This window comes from Galeopterus variegatus, unplaced genomic scaffold, assembly GCF_000696425.1.
Source record: "Galeopterus variegatus unplaced genomic scaffold, G_variegatus-3.0.2 Scaffold7539, whole genome shotgun sequence".
NCBI classification, from domain to species: Eukaryota; Metazoa; Chordata; class Mammalia; order Dermoptera; family Cynocephalidae; genus Galeopterus; species Galeopterus variegatus.
The window spans coordinates 61,332-71,679 of NW_007733650.1; the positions used below are offsets into that span (position 1 = coordinate 61,332).

General features: G+C 40.7%; 1 protein-coding gene across 1 annotated transcript in view; it reads left to right on the top strand.

Moving 5' to 3' along the window:
• Window positions 1-3,834: 3,834 nt before the first annotated feature.
• Window positions 3,835-10,348, top strand: part of AXDND1 (axonemal dynein light chain domain containing 1) — an 88,671-nt gene continuing 82,157 nt past the window's right edge. Inside the window, exons 1-3 of the mRNA XM_008592051.1 lie at window positions 3,835-3,931; window positions 5,790-5,962; window positions 6,603-6,706. Of these exons, the coding sequence (XP_008590273.1) occupies window positions 3,835-3,931; window positions 5,790-5,962; window positions 6,603-6,706 (374 nt within the window). The remainder of the gene's footprint in view (window positions 3,932-5,789; window positions 5,963-6,602; window positions 6,707-10,348) is intronic.

The window sequence follows — 10,348 nt, forward strand, 5'->3', positions numbered from 1 at the left end:
CTCAGTCATTTAGAGATACAGTTTGAATTCCCATTTGCAAATGTGCTACTTCTTGGGTGGGAAGAGAGCTAAGCCTCAGTCAAGGCTCTGTCATTTGGGCCAATGCAGCAGCTTCCTGTGTCTACGCCTTTCCAGCTTGTGTGTTAATACATAGTGTTCTGAAAGCAGAAGTGTCATGTAAATGTGAAGTTGTTTTTTAAGGTTTTCTATAATTAAAGGTGTCTTTTCTAATTTATTCTTGTTTGCTGTTTTCCTGAATTTCTGTTTTCTCCTCCCACTGCAAATCCTGGTTTGTCTAATCACTGGTACCATGACTTCCTTTAATGTGCATTGTATTAGCATTAACTAAAACATTTTTTAACTCAAGAAAAAATATGCATACACACAAAAAAGGCACAATAGTGCATATGTGAAGAATGTGGTAAATAAATATATTTGGAAAAAGCCTAGTTTCTGTCTTAAAAGTAATTTCAAGTGTATTCAGTATTAACTCTATACTTGTATTTTATATTCATAAATGCTTTTCCTCTTAATATCAGGCAGCTTTATATGCTGAATATAGCCAAAAGAGAAGGCACATAACTGAACAGGACTTTCTTGTCCAGGTTAATGTGGGGAGCCATGTTACAGATTACAAAGTAATAAATAGTGGGACCCAATTGTGACTTTGAACTTGTATCCAGAAAAGTGGTAACACTGACTCTTCAGCCTCTTCTATTGTGGACATTATTTGTTGCTTAATTCTTTTTCTCTTGTCTATTTAAAACCTGTGAATGAGTCTTTCTAATACAGTGCCACTCCCTGCCTCCAATAGGTAGAAATGGACTTCAGGTTTCTAGTGAAAGGTGAAAATATGTTGGACCAGGAAGTATGCCTTTTAAGATAAGACTGGGGGAAATCAGTATTGAAGCAAGACAGATTGCTTCCCCTCTGCTACGGTTTGAATGTATTCCCTCCAAAATGCAGGCATTGCCAGTGTAGTAGTATTGAGGTGGGGCTTTTAAGAGGTGATTAGGCCATGAAGACTCCTTCCTCATGAATGGGATTGATTCTTATAAAAGAGGCTTCATGCAGCCATTGGCTCTCCTGCCCTTCCTCCTGCCATGTGAGGACACAGCCTTTCTCCCCTCAACACACAACGAACATTCTGGCACCTTGACCTTGGACTTCCCAGCCTCCAGAACTGTTGAGAGATAAATTTCTTTCTAAATTACCCAGTCTAAGGTATTCTGTTATAGCACCACAAATGGACAAAGACAGCTTTCTCCAAGAAATCTACTCATAACAGGAAAGTATTATGATTAGTACTTGATGTCGCAATGCTGTATAGAAGCACACATCAGCAAGTCAAGAAGTACTACGTAGTTACCTTGATGGCTTAGCTATGCCCACCTGTCTCTGTAGTGCAAGAGGAGTGGGAAGGGGGAAGTCCCTTCAGAAATTAAATGTCCCTGTTTCTTAGACCGAGCCCACTATGGGCAAAGCCATAGTGTGGCAATTTTTCTTGATGAATTTATGAAAGTTTAAGGTCCAGTTCTTTTTAGGCTCAGATAGCTTGCACTTGGACTCAACCACGTTCATGCATCTGATTTATAAAACTGTTTCTTAGACCGAGCCCACTATGGGCAAAGCCATAGTGTGGCAATTTTTCTTGATGAATTTATGAAAGTTTAAGGTCCAGTCCTTTTTAGGCTCAGATAGCTTGCACTTGGACTCAACCACGTTCATGCATCTGATTTATAAAACTAGTATAGTAGTTTGTAAAGTTACCATGAGAAATCAATCATTCGTGGAGTGTCATACTCAAGATTGGCCTAATCACTGAATGTGCTCTTTAGGAGCCCAGCTTATTGTATGATGAGAAAGATGAATTTATTATCAGACTGCATCATCGTCATGTGCCAGGTACACTGAAGATACACATGTGAACAAGGCAAAAGCATACTTCTTCCTATAGGCACACCAGTGCTAAACTGAATGACATAAAACAGACAATCTGAGGCACCATTTCAGTTTTAGGGATGCCGTTCTTGTGTAGAAGCAATACTAGTTACTCTTTCCACTGGGAAGTGTTTGGCTGAGCAGTGCCTAGATATCCCCCTCAGTGTCTCTTTTTAAAAGTTTTTAATTGATACCTTCATTTTTTAGCTATATTAGATACAAATACTGGTCTACTTCCCATTCAGACTCCTTCAGGGAGCCTTTGTATGCTCTATTTAAGTGCCTGCAAATATGTGTATAATCCTGCCCACACACTCAGAAAATGAGTTGGTAAGAGATCTGGTGCAAAAGCACACCCACTGTTTTTTTTACCCCAGTTCAGGGCATGTTTGGTGATTACACTGGCTTTCTCAGACACCCAAGATGTTTCACTAGAAGAGTTAAAAGAGACCATACACTTTTTATTTTGAACCCTTTGCCCATATTTCTCTTTGCTATTACCCTGGAAACCAGAATCCAGAGCCTTAATTCTGTCAACACAACAGTACTACCTGATTGTCAAACGTCATACTGAAGGCGTTTGTCTAGCCACTGTACTTGTTACTGAGAAGATGACGACTGAATAAGACTTCTTACCTTTTGAAATTTATTTTCCCGAGTGAAGGCATCTAATCTAGATTCTGAGATTCCACCGGCATTCATTTGGCATTAAATGTCTGCATTAATACGAAATGATCTCTGGCAGCAGATACGAGCGGGGCTCAGCTCGGTGTGAACGAGCTGGTCGCCTTCTTTCCTGAGAGCAGGTTTTCGAGCGAGAAGACCCATTGATTTTACGTGGGATGGCTCCGCCTAAAGTGCAACCCTTCTTTCCTGCCTCCAGGAAAAACCAAAACAAACAAAAAACACAACGTGTACCCAGGATTGCCTTCCTTGTGTCTAAGAAGTCGTAATCGAAATGCCAAGAAACGGGCAGCAATAAAGCCTCACCTGATGAGGTAATCAAAAACCGTGAGTACCCATTTCCCCCTGAGTTTAGCTTTTAGAAACATAAGCGGGAAAAAAAAGGGGGCGGGGGGCGGGAGGTGGGGAGCCTAGAGAGATGGCAACGATTTACAGACCCTTGCTCCTAGCGGCGGCGCCTTGCCCACGGAGCTCGTCCCGGGCAGAGCCCGGCCCGCAGCCGGAAGCCCCGCGATCGAGGCGCTCTCGGATCGCGGCACTGCGGCCCGACTGGACGCTTTTCTCTATTGCTACGAACGTATGCTGTGACTTAAAACACATCGAAACGCAGAGTGTAGGGATCGTTTCGTAGCTGTCCGCCTTCTCCGCCGAAGGCACCGCCGAAGGCAGCCCCTGTTGAGGGTTGCCGGGACTCGGGGTCCTGGGTTTCTATGACGACGCACTGGCGGGCGGAGAAAAGGACTGCTCAGACGCCTGGCGGGAAACAGTTTGCGAGGACCGGTTGCAGGTGTCCGTTTCCCGTCACTTTTACTGAAACGGTGCGAGCCCTGTCCAGCCCTAGTCCGTAGAGCTTGCGTGTGCGAGGGTGCTGCCTGTGGGGGAGGCAGGGGACCCGAGGCCAGGGGTGCCCGCGGAATGTGGTGGGCCGAGCGAGTCCTCACGGCCTGCGCCCTGACCCTGACGCACCCACAGGTTTCTTAGTCACGTCAGACGACCTGAGAGAACACAGGAGGTCTCCCTGCAAAGCGGGCAAACCATGTCAGAGGAATTCGAATCTCCGATCTGAACATAAGCACTTAACGGGTCTCGTTTTTTGGCCTTAGGACAATGTGGCAGCCTACAAGTCCCACTACGGTGCTGATTTGGTTCTAAGTTAGCTTTCCGAAGGAATACTTCAAATTACTAAAGAGATAGGAGACATTGTTTATTATGTCTCTTCCGAAAACGTCCTCCACACCGCTAAACTCCGCGCCAACATCTGAGGGCAAAAAGTTAAAAGTGTCTGTAGCCAAGGAAGAGACAAGAGGTAAACTTAAAGGATTCTGCAGAAATAAACAATCATGGCCATAGACAGAAGTCACGGTGCATTCACCGTTTTTCTTAATACCATAATTAGCTACGCTTTTCTAACACACTTGTTTAAATAAAACCAAAAGCCATTCCTCTTACAGTATGTTTGAATCAGGGTCCTGTTTCACTGCTCCACCTAAAGACTGTGTTTATAATTTTATTTCAAATGCCAATGAGTTTTATATTATTTTAAGTCCACCGTATTTTAGATACCAATAGTTGTATGAAAGTTTTTTTTGCTACCTGGTCTATGGCTTTAAGAAACTTAAAAAAAATAATAGTGAAGGTAAGAAACACATGCAATTTAGCACAACATATTAATTTGCATCAGGTTGTAGTAATTTTTCTGAATGAGAGTAATTCCTTAGGATTTTAATTCATGTACAGAAAAATGCAGATCTGTACTAGAATTTAAGGAGATTTTGCCAAAGCCCCATCCAACCTTTTTTTTCCTTCTATTTCTTCTGATATTTTGATTCCATCTCAAGCTGTCTCTTGAGAATTGGTAATGTAAACCTTAGAAGTTTTGATGGTGATCGAACCATGTTGCCTCCTTACAGAAAATGTAAACCATACTATGTGAGGGGCATAGATTAAGAACAGTGCCAACCCAACTCTACCTAACTTCATAGGGGACCTTTTCCTACATTAGCCCTACTACCCATTTTTATAACTTCTCTGCCCTAGTCAAGTGGAAAGCTGTTTACTGTTCTTATTCCTCTGATTTGCTCAGATTGTTCCTGTAAGGAAAATGGACAAATGTTCAGGCTCCCTCAGATGTTGGGAATCTTGCCGAGCATGACCTAGCCTGTTTAATGTAAATATGTTAATTGCACATGTGCACCCAGTGTTCCTTGGTTATTGTCTGATGTAATTGCTCATGTGTGCCCAGGTGTTGCTTGGTTATCTACTTGCACCCAGGTGTCCCTCGACTATCTGACTTAAGTATAAAGGACCGACGGCTCTGGTTCACAGTGCCCCCAGGACGTCTCCTTTCCCCCCACCCCACATCAGGCCACCAGGCCACTGCTGGACCTGCTATAAGCAGCTGCTACTGGGGTGGGGGCTGAGCTTGCATCCAAATGAAGCATGTCAACCATGCCAGCGGCTCCCAGGATCTTTTCAATTACCTAGTTCACAACCTGCGTATGAGGGGTCTGTGACCCAGCCTGCACAGAACAGGTTTGAGGGGTCTATGACCCAGTCTGTGCACAATAGGTTTGAAGGGTCTGTGACCCAGCCTCTACAATGGGTGTAAAGGGTCTGTGAGCCCTAGCCCAACAGTTCCACTCTTTATTTCCAACAATTCCAGTTCTATTTTTACTTTTAAACCCAACTGAGATCCCTTCTACACTATAAATCCCTCAATTTGATGCAATTATTCTTACCTTTAAATTTATATAACAAAAAATGAGTAAGTAATTTGACAGTTTTGGGGAATAGATTTCTCCTGTCATTTTCACATGAAAGGGTAAATAGGCGTTCATTCCCATCATCTTAAGGTTATCACAGTTAATGCAGTATGTGAGTTGAGTTTAATTTTCACCTTTCAGTTTGGAATAATGCAGGTTCATCTTTGAACCTGAATTTTTGAACCTGTGTCTGATGTAATATGAGTAGGGCAGTCTATATGAGTATATTTCCCTTGACTAGATGATGTTTTAAATACTAGTTGTTAACTATTCTTGTCAACTGGAAGCAATGTTTTTCTCTGTTAGAAACACATACGTGGGACTTATGAGGCAGTATAGGAAGCTCCGTCTAACTCTCCAAAAAAACTACAGTAAGAGTTTTCTTTCCCATTACTTTCTTAGGACTTCCTGAGCTAAGGGAGAAAAAAAATATGGTGGATCGTTCAAAACCCCTTCCTACTTCCCTTCAGAATGAGTTCATACCTGAGGAAGTTCTTCTTTCTTTGACCTATGCAGCCAATGCTGGTCCTTGTCCTGAAAACTTACTGCCTCCTAAGAAAATTAAAACTCCAAAGGTGCGTATAAACATGTAGAGTACTTGGAACATTATTTTCTGGTAATCAAGTTCATTAAGTATTTATTGAGTATATGTTATATATTCCAGATAGTCTTAAAACAATTTTTTTTTTTTTTAAAGATGACCGGTAAGGGGATCTCAACCCTTGGCCTGGTGTTGTCAGCACCACGCTCAGCCAGTGAGCGCACCAGGTAAGAATAATTGCATCAAATTGAGGGATTTATAGTGTAGAAGGGAACAATTTTTAAAAGTAATTTCCTAGATTGAAAGCTCGAATCTTTTGCGTGAATGTTTCAAAGCTTGAATATTTCCATTAACCTGTTTTTATATAGATTTACCAAAATGATCATTACTACTCTTAGTCTTAATATTTTTCATTCACTGTAGATTGTTCTAGTTTCAGTCTTTCTTAATGTTATTGAAAAGGTATTCAGCTCTTTATTCTAGAGCATCCATATGCTGTTAATGTAAATACAAGGGTACTTCAAAAAATTTGTGGAAATATGGAATTAGAAAATAATGTGAATCTTTCAGTGAACTTTTTGAAGATCCCTCTTGTACTCAAAACTAGTAAGAATAGATTTCATTTGATCGGAGCGCCCCCTGCTGGGTATTGATGCGTTTTTGCTTTTTCCTAGGGTACTCTTCCACGCCCTGTAGACCATGTCTGGCATCACCCTACACGAAGGAATAAATTCAAGTACCTGATTGACCATCCTGTCTCCCTAACTGGAGCTGGAAGGTAAAGGAGGAAGATAGTTGGGTAGATGCAGATAAATAGAGTCCTTTTCTCATTTTTGTATGATTGCCTTGGGAGGGGCTGAATTGGAAAAAATCATGGAATCACAGATTATAAAACTTGCAGTATCTTTGGTGAATTAGAATACAATCTAAAAGGGCAAAGGACTGCCTTTTTGTTTATGATTATTATCAGTAAGATGGTGATAGGTCAGATTATAAAACTTGCAGTATCTTTGGTGAATTAGAATAAAATCTAAAAGGGCAAAGGACTGCCTTTTTGTTTATGATTATTATCAGTAAGATGGTGATAGGTGCTGGCTCTATATACTTTGTTTAAATTTGTTTTTTCATGCCTTTGTGTACTTGTCCCTATACTCCCCTATTCCTTGGAATTATAACCTACTAAAAGGTACAAGATCTTACATACAAAGTGTCTTTAGTGCCTCTTTTGTCTGTATGTGTATCTTTTTATGTACATTTTAGAGGAAAGAGCTAGGTAATATAGCTTCATTATGTGGAAAACCCTGAAGAACAAGTGCTTAATTTTGGGTTCTTTTCAAAAGGACCCTTAACATTTACACTGTTTCAAATCAAATCCGTGAATTCTATTTGTTGTTTTTGTGTCATGACTAAAAATATTCTGTCAAATTTTCCCTCTGAAGATTGTGACCTGCTCATTTTCTACATATTTTCCATTTGTCCATTTATTCCCTGTATGCCCGTTGTTTAACTCTCACTTCAACTGAAAGAAATGTTTAAACTTCCCATACTTGGGTAAGTTATTTAGTCTTTCTAGAAGTTCCATTTTCTCGTCTGTAAAAAGGGAATAATAGACTTGCTCAATTTTGTGTGCCTCCCAGGGACATTATAAATGAGGTAATGGATGCAAGAGGACTTGTAAAACTATAAAGTGCTATTTAAATAGAAGATATTATTACTCAGCTATGCTCAGTGCTAGAAAAAGTGGCAGAAACTTGGACTATTTATTGGCTTTTGTGACCTGAGGCTTGTGTGTCATAAAATATCTGTACTTTGTGCCTTCAGATCATGGTTATAATTACTATTAATAATAATTAGTAGCTATGAGATGTTTGAAGTACTTTGAAAAATTAATTAGCTGTATCTGAATGTGGTAATAAACTGACATGAAAGTTTTAATGTCAAATGACTTCTGGGCCTGACTTGTTCGCTCAGTTGGTTAGAGTGCAGTGTTGATAACACCAAGGTCAAGGTTTTGGATCCCCTTACCCGCCAGCTGCCAAAAAGACTTCTGAGTTGGAATTTTTTAAATATGAAGATCAGATAGATAGAAAATATTCCCCACTTCCCTCCCATTCAAATGTCCTCACTGTAATTCTGGAACCTATGAATACATACCTTATGTGGCAAAAGGGATTTTGCAGATGTGATAAAGATTAAGGACCCTGAGATGGAGAGATTATCCTGGGTTGTCAGGGTGGGCCCAGCATAATCACAAGAATCTTTAGTAGTGGAATGGGAAAGCAGTTGAGTAGGTCAGAGAGATGAGACAGAAGAAGGAGTAAATATCTGAAGCACGAAAGCGGTTCAACCTGGCTCTGAAGATGATGGGTGGGGGGACAAAAGCCAAGAAATTGGCTACTAGAAGATGGGACTTGTAGTGACAACTCAGCTAACAACTACCAAGGAAACAGGGATCTCAATCCTACAACCTCAAGGAAAGGAATTCTGTTAACAACCCAAATGAGCACAGAAATGGATCTTCCCCTACAGCATCCAGAAAGAAACACAGACCTGTCAACACCTTGAGTTTAGCCCTGTGAGACCTGTGTTGGACTTCTGACCTACAGAACTTTTAAGATAATAAATTTGCATTGTTTAAGCTGCTAAGTTTGTGGTAATTTGTTACCATACTCATAGAAAACAAATATATGTATGTACAACTAATAGTATTCATAACAAAAGATAATTTGTTCAACATTCTCAAATATCCAGAGCACAGCCGTAAAATCCAAAACACAAAGTAAATATCCTCTGAGTAATATTTTTCAGTGGCTCTATCAGTCAGAGTTCAGTGTAGAAAATAAATCACCCTAGATATTTTATATGGGAAAGAGTTGAATGCAGAAAATTGGGTAGTTACAAAATTGTTTGAGGGCCAGCCCGTGGCTCACTCGGGAGAGTGCGGTGCTGATAACACCAAGGCCACGGGTTCGGGTCCCTATATAGGGATGGCCGGTTTGCTCACTGGCTGAGTGTGGTGCTGACAACACCAAGTCAAGGGTTAAGATCCCCTTACCGGTCATCTTTTAAAAAAAAAAAAAAATTGTTTGAAGGGCTGAAGGAGTTGGTGTAAAGCAGTGTCTATGGGAATAACTTCCAGAACAGGGTGGAATTGACATCTCAAGGAAGCTACTACCTTTGCCTTGGGTTGCATATCCCCTCAAAACTTAATCCCCCACTGTAACTGTTGAGTGCAGGAAATATGGTTATAGTAATTGAAGGTGGGGCCTTGAAGAGGTGATTAGATTGTCGGACCATGCCTAGTGAATGGATTAAAAATGGTGGTCATGGGCATTTTCTGAGGGCTTTAAAAGGAGAATGCATGAGGAACTATCCCTCTCTCTTCTCCACCATCTTCTGCCATGAGAGATCCCTGTGGTACTGGCACCACCAAGCCTTTCACCAGATGTGTTGCTTGGACTTTGGACTTTGCAGCTGCTGAAACTGTAAGCAATAAATTTCACTTTCTTACAGTTCATCTTGTTTCAGGTATTTCTGTTATAATCAACAGAAATTGACTAATACAACCTCTAAGGCTGCCAGAAGTGCTACAAGTTCAAGAGTTTACCCCCTTGAATAGACGTTTGTCCAAAAAATATTAAAATGGTCAATAAGCACATGAAAAGATGACCAACATAATTAGTGATTAAGCAAAGGCAAATTAAAATCATTTCATACCCACTAGGATGGCCATAATACAAAAGGTAGACAATAATAAGTATAAGTGAGAATGTAGAGAAATTGGAAGTGTCATACATTGCTGGTGGGAACATAAAATAGTGCAGTCCCATTGGAAAACAGTTTGGCAGCTTCTCAAAAAATTAAACATAGAGTTATCATATGACCCAGTAATTCCACTCCTAAGTACGTACCCAAGAGAATTACAAACATGTCTGTACAAAAACTTCTGTGAGATTTCAGTTCAAAGCAAGATTGAGTATTATTTCCTCAAATGAATGATATTCCATGGAGGGTCTGCAACTCACCCTCCAGACTCTCTAGATTTGTAACCAAGGAGAGCCTTTGGGATGTGTATTAGTCAGTTTTCTTTCACTGATAGCAGAATACCTGAATCTGGGTAATTTATAAGAAAATGAAATTTATTTCTTAAAGATTTTGAGGCTGGGAAGTCCAAGGTCCAGAGGGCACATCTGATGAGGGCCTTCTTGGTGTGGACTCTCTATACAGTCCTGTGGTGACATAGGGTATCACATAACGGAAGCAAGAGAGAGAGAGAGAGAAGGTGCCAGGGACTTCTTAAGCAATGAGCTCTCATGGGAACTAATAGAGCGAGAACTCACTCATTAACCCCCCCCCTCGCAGGGAGAGCATTAATCCATTCATGAGGGATCTGCCCCCATAACTCAATCAGTTTCCAACA